The sequence below is a fragment of the Anarrhichthys ocellatus genome, unplaced genomic scaffold, assembly GCF_004355925.1.
Source record: "Anarrhichthys ocellatus isolate YVR2014 unplaced genomic scaffold, GSC_Weel_1.0 scaffold8, whole genome shotgun sequence".
Lineage (NCBI taxonomy): Eukaryota > Metazoa > Chordata > Actinopteri > Perciformes > Anarhichadidae > Anarrhichthys > Anarrhichthys ocellatus.
This window is the reverse complement of record NW_022280038.1, coordinates 5,479,593-5,492,555: the sequence shown is the minus strand read 5'-3', so window position 1 is coordinate 5,492,555 and position 12,963 is coordinate 5,479,593. Positions and strand designations below refer to the sequence as shown.

General features: G+C 42.3%; 1 protein-coding gene across 7 annotated transcripts in view; it reads left to right on the top strand.

The window, feature by feature from the left end:
- The window catches only part of nav2a (neuron navigator 2a), a 212,503-nt gene that overhangs the window by 188,920 nt on the left and 10,620 nt on the right, over window positions 1–12,963 (top strand). For 5 of the 7 annotated variants that reach the window (XM_031848283.1, XM_031848282.1, XM_031848288.1 and 2 more), the window contains 11 exons: window positions 694–968; window positions 1,993–2,058; window positions 2,781–2,825; window positions 3,366–3,526; window positions 3,960–4,142; window positions 6,853–6,905; window positions 9,578–9,601; window positions 10,034–10,108; window positions 11,623–11,706; window positions 11,825–11,948; window positions 12,114–12,283. In XM_031848283.1, coding sequence (XP_031704143.1) covers window positions 694–968; window positions 1,993–2,058; window positions 2,781–2,825; window positions 3,366–3,526; window positions 3,960–4,142; window positions 6,853–6,905; window positions 9,578–9,601; window positions 10,034–10,108; window positions 11,623–11,706; window positions 11,825–11,948; window positions 12,114–12,283 — 1,260 coding nt within the window. The remainder of the gene's footprint in view (window positions 1–693; window positions 969–1,992; window positions 2,059–2,780; window positions 2,826–3,365; window positions 3,527–3,959; window positions 4,143–6,852; window positions 6,906–9,577; window positions 9,602–10,033; window positions 10,109–11,622; window positions 11,707–11,824; window positions 11,949–12,113; window positions 12,284–12,963) is intronic. The other 2 variants (XM_031848284.1, XM_031848285.1) reach the window with 2 other exon arrangements.

Here is a 12,963-nt window from a genome sequence, read left to right as displayed (position 1 = left end):
CCCTTTAACTTTTGAGCTACAGTCACTTTAACACTTTAGCTCTAGGGTTTGTGGTCCACTGTCACACCAGAAGGATAAGTTTGGGTTTTAGATTAGAAATTATTATTTACCTTGGAGCTTAGAGATGATGTGTGTGTTGAAGGTGTTTGGGAGCTAATGACAGGGCTTTGGCCGGGACAGGAGGATGATTTTGTTGTCACCGGACTTAATACCACAAACCTGATGAATTCCTTTAAGTACTAATGAGTGTGTTCAGTGGAGATGAGCCGTACAGGCACTTGTTTGGTTAACTGTAGGCTACATATTACAACAGAGCAGCAAAGTCTGAGCATGCTCAGTCATGAACTCACCGTCACCTCCTGATTCATAGGACTTAATCAGAAGTCTCAATCATAAAGTGACTCACAGGCCATTGTTTTTAAGCAGCCGTCGTGTCTTTACAAACAGTAAGCTTCGGTTCAAAAGTTGAAATAGTCAGTGACCTTAAAGCAAATGGAACGTCAAATAAAAGAGAAACTGCATCAGAGAAACTGAGAAAAGCAACACATTTAAGGGAATTTGTAGGACTTTTGCCTGATTGGAAGAATTACTTCAGATATTATTCGATTTTTTTGTTGTTGTATTGTTTCGGTGCTAGAATACACAGACTTCACTGGTTTTTAAAACTATAACATCCTCTCCGCCCCTCCACAGGCCTCCAGTCCCGGCTCAGTCTACTCCTCCACCGGCCCCTGCAACAGCCTGACGTGGGGCACCACCTTCAGCAGCTCCTCCGCCCAGAGCAGGGAGAGCACGCTGGGCGGGCACGGCGGGGCGGGCAGCATGGGATACCCCTCCGTCAGCAGCATGCACACCAGCAGCGAGTCCATCGACATGAGCCTGGGCAGCGGCGGCCTTGGCGCCCACAGGGAGGACACCCTGTCCGCTCTGGGACGCACCGGCAGCGCCAAGACCGGCATGTCTGAGAGGTGAGGACACACAGAATGTCCCATTTATTTCAAAACCTTTTTTTCCTTTTCCAAAAATAACCTTCAAAGTCTGTGATCTGTTTTCCAGTGTAGCATCTTGCCTTCATCAGTGTGGTATATGAGGTTGTTTCTTGGTTCCTTAAATACAATGTGTTAGCCATTAGCCACCATAAGCTACTGGTCATACAAATAAGACCTGTAAGTTCTTTGAACTGAGCAAGGGTGCATTTTATTGCTGATGAGTTTAACTTTTCAATTATAAAAAGCGGAGTGCTTCTTTTAGAAGTCACATAGTGTTTCTTTAATACTTCGAGTTCATTGCTTAATATGACTAGTTACTGTGCAGGTTAAAGTTTTACATACAAAACATATGATCAGTTTAACAATGTAATTCATTGTTTAGTAAGTGGCTTCACCTCGACCAGCAAAAACATTCAAATGTTGCTTAATAATACAGTATAAGGATATATGATATAATGCATTTTGCTGATCAAACAAGTGTACTTTATTTTTGGAATGCATGACTTTTACTTATAATGTATAAGTATATATATTTTTACTTTTTCACATTGATACTGTCACTTAAGGATTCAAACACTTCTTCCAACATTGACCATTTTGAAATCCTGCTCCGTTCTGACATGAATTCCTTTTAATGTATCCAGAATGGAGATGATGCAGAAAGCATCCGTCGTGGCGAGGTGTCGCTTCTTGTTCTCGTTCTGTCCGCACTCGAGCACAGAAACTAAATCATGTGGCGTCCTCAGTCGATTAAACAGTAATTGTGGTCATTGTAGCAGATTCCATCCTGACAGGTCGACTGCGTAATGTGACAGGAATGCCTCAGAGGAAACTTAATAGCATTAGCGGAAGCTTTGAGGATATGACATCACCCTCCTCACTGAGTTTTCTTATTATCGTCATTGAATCTCGCAGTTGATCTCTGTTCTGAAGAATGATCTTTACTCTCTAAATCTTTCTTTCTCTGTGTCTGTTGTGCGTTTTCCCTCCTGTCTTCCATCAGTCCCCTCTCCTCCCCGTCCGCTAGCCCTTTATTCAGCCGAAACACGCTGCCTCGGAAGCAGGACAGGTAAACGTGCCCAAGTGCAGTGTTAGGCTTCTGGTGAAACAGCAGTGGAGGTTCCTACTAAACCACCACCTGCTGCCACACAGAGAGCATCACAGAGAACCACAGAGAGACGCTTTGTGACGTCGTTTTGTGTTTTCTTTTCAGTGTGGAGATTAGCGCTCTGTGTGGTAGCTTGTGGTTATTTTGAGGACCTCTAGTATGAAAGGATATTTGTGAGAGTGTAAATGTGAGGTTGTCTTTGTGGATGTTGACACCTTCACTGGTTTTGTTTAGTGGTCCGTGTTCACTTACTGCCGCCTTGTGGTTGAGTTTGTATGTGCACATTTACCCAACAGCATGGGCACAGGATGTTTTTATTGATTTTACACTGCAAAAGTCTCTATCTTAAGGTTTCATCATTCCTGAACCCTGAGAAAATTACAATATGCCGCCAGTACGAAGAGACAAATGAAACAGTTTCAGTAATTGTCTGTAGTCCAGTGTAAGTTTTCTTTTTTCCTTAAGTCTTTTTTCTTTGTTGAGAGTTTTTCCAGTTGTTTTAGGCCTGGAGTAAAAGCCAAAAATTAGATCGAGGTCGAGATTTCTTTTGCAGTGCGTAAGTTTGTTGATAAGAACAATATCTTTGCAGGTTAAAAATAGTGTTAGGTAGTCTTTAAGAGATGCAGACACATGTTTCCTTTGCCTCCTTTGCCTTCCTCCTCTAAAGTGTTTCTCTCCCACAGAGGGCCACACTGTGGTAGAAACACTCTGCCTAAGAAAGGACTCAGGTACTGACCTCACCTCCTGCTGGGAGGTGTTGCGCTTTTACACACTGGTTCACCAAATTGTCTTCTATCTTGTCTTTTATTTCTGCGTCTACATTCACTCTTTGAGGCTGGTGCTCACACTTAAAAAAAAAAAAAAAATGCTTTTGACGTTTTTGTTTGGCACTTGGCACATGTGTTGTTGTGTTGTGCTTCTGTGACGAGGCATGTCACTTTGTCGTGGTATAGAGCTATAACTGTGTTGTGCTGTGTAGCGGGCCTGATTTTGGGGGTCAAATATTCTTTGGCTTCTTTTCTGCTTTTCTTCTCTAGTTTCTATTGCTCTCAGCCGAGAATCAGTCTTATGTTCATGGTGTTGTAAATCCTTGTTTTGGTGTCTGATCCATCCTGTTTGATCCTACTAATCTGGCTGCTTAAGAAAAAATCCACCCACTGATTGTAAAAAGTCAGAAAAATCTGAATCCAGATCATCTTGTCCTGTAACAAAATCCACACTTTTTGCATTATCGCTTCCACTTTAATCTTCTCTTTGACTTCCTGTAGGTACGGCCCGTCCCCACAGCTGCGAGGCCACGAGGAGGCCCGTGATTGGCTGCGCTCCCACTCCACCAGCGGGCTGCAGGAATCAGCCAGTAACTCCCCGTTCTCCCCCAGCTCCAGCCTCACCTCCCCGTCCGGCACCCGCTTCAACTTCGGACAGCTCGGTACGCCAAAACCCAGCACTGCTTCTGTTTTTACTTTAATCACAGAGTAGGCTACATTTGATCTCTGTTAGTTGACAAAATGTTAGAACTCTAAACTCAAACTGTATTGCCATCAAGCTGTTGACAATGAGGGGTTGGCAGTTTTTCAACTGAGTGAAACGTGATTCAGCTTCTGTTTGATATCATAACTCTTAATATTATCAGTGGATGTGCAGGAAGTTGCCAAACATTCTCTAGATTCAGCCTCTCAAATGTGAGGAGGTGCTGCTTTTCTCTGTTTCAAAGCATTGTAAACTCAGTTTTGGACAAAACCAGCAATTTGGAGGCGTTACCTTGGACTCTTGGAAATTCCAACAGCCATTTTTTCACAGTTTTCTGACATTTTATAGACATCCTTGCTCGACTTATATTATTTCATATATCTTTCTCACAGCATCCAGCCCCACCTCGGCAGCTCAGATCACCCTCACCGGTCTGCGCAATAACAGCCTGACCAATCAGGAAGTCTCCTTTGACCCTTGCAGCGACAACCGCCTGAGAAACTCCTGCATGTCGCTTGACGAGAAGACTCGCACCATGAGCCGATCGGGCTCCTTCAGAGACGGCTTTGAGGAAGGTAAGAGGAGACATGAGAAAGATGGATGGATATGAGACAAGTGTATTGAATATCCAGTGAATCTGTGTGGGTCCTGGTCATTTTGGTGTGATCTGTAATTAAAATGTAATCCTGCATACCGCCATCTCTCTATGAGTCTGAAGCCTCCCCTTCCTTAATACACACCCCCGTGCCAAAAGAAGTATTATTCCATTTGTTTAGAGAACATTAGGAAGGATTACAACCGCCCCTCTAAGAAAAGCCCTCCATCCCTTTAGAAATCCATAATCAGCTTTGGTGCGGCTTTGTTTTTTTCATAAGCTTGTTTATTGGGAAAAGTACCCCGCTGTGCTTTTCCCACCAGCAGGCAGACTCCCCGCTCAGGCGAGGTAGCTCCACTTGGAGTCTGCTCAATCCTCAGGGCTGTAGAAACACCGAACTTTAATTCAGAGGAACAAAGGGGAACACGACTGTGAGTGAGGTGGGCGTAGTATTGTGTTGAAAATGGTTTCCTTAATGAAAGAATCCAGCCTTAAACACTTCAATAATGTTACGCAGCCACAGTTGGCCACAGTGAAGGGGAGACAAATCAATACAGAGGAAAGAGCAACATGAGAGACGGACAAAGAGTTGGAGAGCAACTCCAGTGACGCTGAAACTGGTTTTGTAAATGAGCTCGGGGGAATCAGCTGTGTTCTGCTGTTCTTTAAAAAACCTGGTAAATCCAGACTCCAACTTGAAAGCTTAGTTTTCTTTACAAGATTCTGAATAAAACACCCTCTCAGAATCAGTTGAGCCTGTACATGATGCTATTCATCATCACCATGATGTTTTTATCTGAGCATAGGCTGTAGTGTATAGGACAGGTGCAGAGTGAGAGAGCAAGTAAAGAGGTTTATTCATAACCAAGAAAACGCTTCATCATTGTAGGAACAATCAAAAAGAAGCAACAGCAATACAGAGTAATATTACAAACAACAAAATCCTCTCGTTGCTTTCCTTCAAATTAAACAAACTAGAACCTTCACCGTTTTTGGTAAAAGTGCTTTTAAAGCGTTTTTGATCCTCATCTTGGCGTGAGCTACAGAGACACTTTAAACTATATTATTTTGTAAGCATGCAAGATTTAAAAAGCAGGAAGAATTGTCATTCAGTGTCTTAACACTGAATGACAATTCTTTGGTTGACGCCATTTGCCGTTTTGTTTTTGAAGACTGTTATTTGTGTTTTTTTGTGGTGCTTGTTTGAATATTTTGCGCTGACGTCTTGGCCAGGACCCCCTTTGAGTTGAGATTCAAAATCTTAATGGGATTATCCCGGCAAAATAAGGGTTAAATGGAATTAAAAAGAAAATGTGGTAAACTGATTTAAGTCTAAGTTACCTGAGCTTTTCCTAGTATTGTGAAACTATTGTACAAATATACAGGTAGCACACACCTAATGTGTACTTGCACAATGACACATACACTAACTTATTATAATTGCGCGCCCCCCCCAGTAGCATATCTGACTCTCTTTTCCCAGCTCCATGAGTCTGTCTTTCCCTTTCAGAAGAGGAGATAATTACAGGGATCACAGTGAGAGGCGTGAGAGAGACGTGATGAAACCTCCAGCGTTACTTTCTCTCTCTTTGTTTGTGTGCTGGAACACAATGTGTAGGGCCGCCAAGGACATGCGGTTCATGTGTATATGTGTATGTTGCTGAGGTGTAGAGTTACTCGACCGTTGTTGGATTGACGGGACAAAAGTCACATCATCCACCCAACACTTTGTCAGCTCTTGTCACTTCATCCCCTCCACCCTGTCCCTCCCACTCACCTTTATATATATGATCACCTCTCCTTATCTGTAGAAAGACAGTTTAGATATTTATCTCTTAGAGATAGATGCTCAAAAAGTATAAAAACAAGAGTAATGCTTTACATTAGTCATTTTCACCACCTTTCTGTTCCCATTCTCTTATTATGAGACAGTCGTGTGCACAATATCTACGTTACCGTGGATAAAAAAAACCTTTTCAAGATGATTTTTCTCACAAATCAATGTTGTGCAATAGTCGTGCTGACTTTTTTTTGCCGCGCTAAAATTCTGTCAGTTTTGCACAATGTTTTTGACAACTCAGGTTAAAAGTATATATTCTCAATGCCAACACAAACAGCAACATGTACACATGCTCCTTCATTAAAAGGTCAAACAGAACAAACAAATATCTTACACACACTTGATTGATAAGATTCAAACCAGACAGCAGTGAATCTATTAATATTCTCCTTTTCATGTGGCTCCCAGCACACATTGCTGTGTAGAGCGAACGAAGATAAAAGTGAGTCCCCAGTAAACTGTTCCCTCTGTGAGGTGAATGAATGAATGAATCTGCTGGAATCAGCCCAACCTCTCTGTGTGGTTGATGGCATCACTCTGCTGATCCGTTCTGATCTGCTCCCAGGCAGGAAACAGTGCTGGCGTTGTGTCCCGGGCCTCTGATGTGTGATTAGTGGCTGAGTCATTAGCAGAGTAATGCTCAGGCTGTCATTAGTTGCGCCACAGTCCGACTATAACGTGTAGGAGTTTTACCTTTGTAACTGCAGAGCTGCAGTCATTATGCTCAGGAGGAGGCGGGCCGTGGAGTCGGGGTGGTTTGTGTGGGGGGTATGTTGATAATTATGGGGCTGTTGTGTGTACTTATGTACTTTCTAATCCCTACTTTTGCTTGTGGTTTTTGTGTCTTCAGTTCATGGATCATCCCTGTCTCTGGTCTCCAGCACTTCTTCCATTTACTCCACAGTGAGTACAAAAAACATCAAGAGTTCATTTAAGTATAGATGTAAGCTTTTTTCTTTTTTTTTTTACATTACTTTTTGGGGACATTTTGTTTTGCCATTACATCGTTTGTCCACTAAAGACCAATGCCAAAAAACATTTTGAACAGTAAAATATAATAACATAATAAAACATGTTTTAAAAACTATATAGATATTTAGACTCAAGTATTGATATTGATGTCAGCCTCAAAAGTACAGATATATGTTCTTTAACAAGATCAGCCTCATTAATCAATCCTGAATAATAGAAAAAACAAATCACAGTTCTCTGTAATTTGCATTATTTCATTTTTTTTAATCTTTGCAAAGCAGCAAGTCTATACACAGTTCATGTGGAAACCAGAGCAGCCAGTTTCTGCTTTTGCATATGGGATTATGAAATATTGAGTGTTTGAGTTGGCAAATGCGCAGTTACACATTTACCTCTAATCCATCCAGAGATCTGACGCAAACACCCTGTGAGAAAAAGGTCTGGCTGTAGTCAAACTTGGGACAGCCCTCTTGTACACACAGTAGCCAATCAGAGCCTAGGTTTCACAGCATAGCTCCTCCTCCCTCTGTGGGCTGGTTTACTCACCTGGACAGGTGTAGCAGAGAAACTCTCAGACATTGGATCTCTGCTCGGCACTGGCTGATCCTCTGAGCCTTAGAGTCACAGGTTTGAAATCAGAGGGGGGAAGAGAGTGGAGGCAAAAATGATGGCGACTTTATCCCTGACGGGCACCGTCACATCCTGGCAGCAAACGGTAGGGATGAGGAGGAGGACTGTAGAGAGGAGGAGTACTTCTATTGTCGTTCTGTTGGACTTAGATACAGCTGCAAGTCAAACATATAATTACACAGATTTGAGCTAACATAAATCTGACATGTCTGAGTGAGGCTGTGAATTAATATGCCAATAAATGCTTCACAACAACAACAAATAATCGACAACACAGCAGCAATTTCATGTACTTTGAATTTTTTTCTGACTTTTGTTTTCCTCGGATTCCTTTTTCTTCTTGAAACACTTTTGTTTACCTGCCATGATGTTGACAGTCAATGCAGTCCTGGTACAGGATTTTCTATCAGAAGGAGATATCTGTGTTTTGTCTGTTTCCAAGACAGGCTACTCTGTTTGTGTATCTAGGATCAACTGGTCATGTGCGTGATTGATTGCTCTGTTTGAGTGTGTAGATCGTGTGTGGGCAGATGCCACTTAGTAAACCATCCACTCGTGCCACAGAACACATGTACTCTACACACTGCAATACCTGCACAGACGCATGAGGCTGTTGAAACCTGTTGGGAGGTGTAACCACATGAAAAATCATAATTATTTGTTGTTCTGCTTTGTTGCGTCTGTCACAACATAAGTGCCGTGTTTAGACCTCCCACAAGCCTTAAAAATATGGATTAAAGACATTTTGTTTTACAGAAAAGCACGCAGAGAGCACACACTTTTACCAAGACTGCACAATCCTCTAAATGTGTTATTCCAATATCAGAAAATGACAAAATGTATCTGCATTACAATGCATATAGTGAATGTTGGATAAATTAATCAGATTTTTAATTTCAGTTTGTTAATTGAAAATTTAATAAAAGAAAATCCTGCTTTCAGATATTCTGCTCATAAAACAAACAAGCAGACCAAGAATATAACCTCTTTGGAGAGTGTAATACAGTTTGAATGAATCTATAGTTTAGAGCATTTCTATTGTTTCTGCATGACTCTCAACATGGGGACGGCTGAGCCAGCTAACGTGCTAAGAGCGCTAACAGTCTGACAGAGACATAACTCCTCTATAACTTTACATAGCAAATATTTGTCTGCTGCGATTTTAATGCTTTAAATATCATATAGAGAAACTTATTACATTCTTGAAAAATAAATAAATCATTAAATCTATAGATTTTTACGTAATAATAGTTCCAAATTGTCCTGATGTCAGGTTTTTGTACGAAAAGAGATCGTGTTGTTTTTTACACTACCACCACTTGATGGCGCCAAAGAAGAAATCTTTAAAATGATGCACATTAAAGACGTTAAACTGAATTTTAGCTACAGTTGAACCAGTTTTGAGTCTGTAAATTTCAGTTGACCACTCAACGTAAAGAAGCTGTGAAAACGGTTCCAGTCGGGTTAAGAGAAAACGTTTCCTGGTGCAGTTTCGGAGCCCGGTGCAGCTTGTGTACATGTAAATGTGGGTGTTGCATGTTTCACTGTTTTGGTGAGCAGCAGCAGCATCAGCAGGGTGTGTTGTGGTCATGCGAGCATCTTGTTTTGCCAGCTCTCGCTGTGTACATGTTTGGCTGCCTGTCTTTTCATACTATTGTGCTGTGTGCAGCCTATGGAGACAATGGGATTCTCTCTCTCTCACACACACACACACACACACACACACTCTCTCGCACTGATGAGTGAAATGCCTTCAGGGCGATATCTCTGCTTTCCAGACATATTACACCAGACAATCTCCTTCACAGTTTATACATCTTGTCTCCATAGAGCTAGTAAATCAAACAGGACATGTGCATGGTCTGACCTCCGGCAGCTTCAGCTGCTCCTCTTTGTCATTAAAGCTCGTCAGAATTCAGTCAGTCAGTACGTCCTCTAATGATTTTCTCTTCCTGTGATGTTTGTTTTTACAGAATGAGGAGAAGTCTCAGTCTGAGGTAAGTGTCAGCCCGCCCACAGCACTTCTATCACGTAGCTTTCTCTGCTCTTTAATTTTCTATGTGCAGAGGCTGGACATGTTGGAACATGGGGGCGTTTTCACAGTTGTATCTAGTTACATGTGTAACTGTATTGTGACTGACCCTGTAACAGGCTCTTGTTCCTCTCCGAACACCTGTGTACACCTCTATGTGCTCTTTTATGCATCCACCGTGTTTCATCTCTTCACCTGAACATATCAATCCAATCTGGGAGCCTCCCTCATTGGTTTTGTTGCATTCTTTTTGTTTCCTTCATGTGTGTGGATGCGTGCGTATGTGTGTGTGGATGCGTGCGTATGTGTGTGTTTGGCATCGCATACATTTATGATGCAGGCATGTATGCTTTTTGTCTTGGTGCTTTCTGATGTCGTGCTCTTTTCACATCCTCAGATCCGCAAGCTGCGTCGGGAGCTGGACGCCTCCCAGGAAAAAGTTTCCGCTCTGACGACGCAGCTGAGTGCCAATGTAAGTTAGCAAGCACGCAAACACGTACACACACACACACACTCTGAAGCAAACTTAGTTGGACATGTATAGTGTTTATTGTGTCACACATTTAATCGCTAATATACGCATTAAAAAAACACATTTTGTGGTTATTATCAAAAAAAGCTGTGCACCTTTTGCCACAAAATCTGATTTAAAATGATTTAATATAAATGTATTATTGAGGTATTTATTACAGAACAAATAGATATTAGTGAGTAAGTTTTGGACTATGGGCATTACATAAGTCTATTTTATTTTAAACTAAGTTTTGAGGCACGTCAAAGATGTTTTCCCATCAATTTGTGATCAGTGCAATATGATAGTAAAGTGTGTATTCTGCTGCCATGATGCTATGATGATGTATTTTGGCAAAGGGATGCTTTGAGTGAAAATACTAACTACGTCGACGGCCCTTCCTCGAGCCATGGTGCTAGACAGAATTTTATGTAGTTTTATCAAAAGACAAACTCAATTTAAAAAACTAAATTTGGCACCTAAACAATTCCGGATCACACGAAAGAACATTTTATGATATTCATCAAATGCTGAACAGAAAGCTCCCACCGAGCATTTTACTCCCAGAAGGTGTAATTTCACATCTGGCAGAACCATCTGAAGATCTCTTAAAGCGTCTCCAGACACGATTCTCTCTGCCACCCGGCCTTCTGTATTGCACAAGTCTCTCCACGCTCTGCTTGTATTCTGCTTCCTGAATCAGTGCACGCTGGTGGTTTGACTGTGGATTAGAGATATGGAAGGAAAGCAGCGGTGTTAGATTACCGCATAGAGTCAGGTCTCAGCGCACTGCTGAGGGACAGTCGCAGATGTGGACTGAAGATTTACAGCTAACGACGCCTGGATACAAGAAGGTGTGGTGTGGGTGTTGAAAGAAAAACGCAGGCAGAAAAAGTTGGTAGTGGGTGGGGGTGGGGGGTCATTGAGGCGGGATGTTGGGTGTGAGGGAGGGGCTTTGACAGACGATGAATTATGTGAACACGCCTCGGAGCCCCCCCGAGGCCGAGAATGTAAGAACGTCCTCTGAAGCAACACATCAGTCACCACCTTACTCAACTCTTGCACACACTTCCTGCAGGCGTCTGCAGATCATTTGTATCCATAAAGTCTAAAGCCTCATACAACCTAGTGACGGATGAACCTGCTCACCCTCGTTCAACAAATTCTTATGATTTGCTCTCAAAAATTTGAGTTTTCAAATATTGTCAAATGCTTATTTTTGTTGTAATGTGTTCATTTACTAATTTACTAAATGTTAGCGGACAGATTTTTCTTGAACAGTTTCTTAGATTCCTGGATTGGAGAATTTGCGCTTTGCCATAATTATTTAGCTGTTTTATATTATAATTGGAAACTCTGACTCATGGAAGTGGAAGTGTTGAATGCTAGTCCCACCTGGAAGATGAATGACAAACATTAACATCTAATGAGGAGGAGGTTTGAGCTTTTGCACATCCTGTGTTTTCCTCCTGCAGGCTCACCTTGTGGCAGCGTTTGAACAGAGTCTGGGCAACATGACCATCCGACTGAAGAGTCTCACCTTGACGGCGGAGCAGAAGGTAAAAAACAGCTCCTCTTGGTTTATAACAGACTGTGCTGTACACTAATTAAAGTGCACATTCAACGTCACTGCGGACGATGTATTGGTTCGATACGCTTGTCCTTTCCTCCGTGTAGGACTCTGAGCTGAACGAGTTGAGGAAGACCATCGAGCTGCTGAAGAAGCAGAACGCTGTTGCTCAGGCTGCCATCAACGGAGTAATCAATACACCTGAGCTCGCGCCTAAAAGGGACAGGACAGGTACGGACCGACTTCACGAATGTGGAGCCTGTTTTCCTGTAGTCAATGGAAAACCTTTATCATATCAGAAGTGGACTACACTGACAAGTTGATATCTGATATTTAATGAAAGACATATTTCAGCCTGATGTTTGACAAACACATACATGTCCTGTCTCCCGTCAGCCGGCAGTAACGGCAGTCCACAGCAGCACAACCAGCAGCCAGACCTGCGCATCAGGAGGCAGCACTCCTCTGACAGCGTCAGCAGCGTCGCCAGCGCGACCAGCCACTCCAGTGTGGGCTCCAACATGGACACCGACGCAAAAAACAAGAAGAAGAACAAGAAAAACTGGGTAAGATGCTTTGAATTAAAAAAATACTAAATATGAAAGACTTCGTTATGTGATGCTGAGTTTCTAACAAGCTGCCAGCCGGGACTCGTGGTGCTTTGTTGTTTTTGTCTCTTTGGTGTTGCTGTCACATGTTTGGGTTTCTCCCCTTTAGGCATCTTTCACTGGGGAAAAGGTGAATACTCTTAAGATATTCATAGATTTTCATAGTCGAATACAAAGTAATACATTATTTGGTGATTTGCAGGTAGAATAACATTTAGGTTAAAACTGGGCTGAATTTAGTTGCAGTTGTCTCTTAAAGTATAAATAGTTTCTAGCCCCAGTGTCAGCTCATTAGTAATTTGTTACTCGTGATTTTACAACAAAACATTTGGCATACTTACAAACCTTTTCTTTTTGTCGTTGAAAGACTTTTTTGTGCACCGGAGGACAAATCGGAGACGATGACGTACGCAACTTTTTGTCCCCCTCTGTCGTCCCGTAGACTGAAGCGCTGTTGTGTTAGCCGCCTGTCGTCAGAATCTGACCCTGATGTTGAATTTTAGGAAGAGCAGTGTGGTGCTTCGTGGTAGCCGTTAAAATATGTGAGCTCGTGTTGAGTTTCCTGCTTTAGGTCACAGTGATAATAAACAACCCGTGTGTGTGTGTGTGTGTGTGTGTGTGTGTGTGTGTGTGTGTGT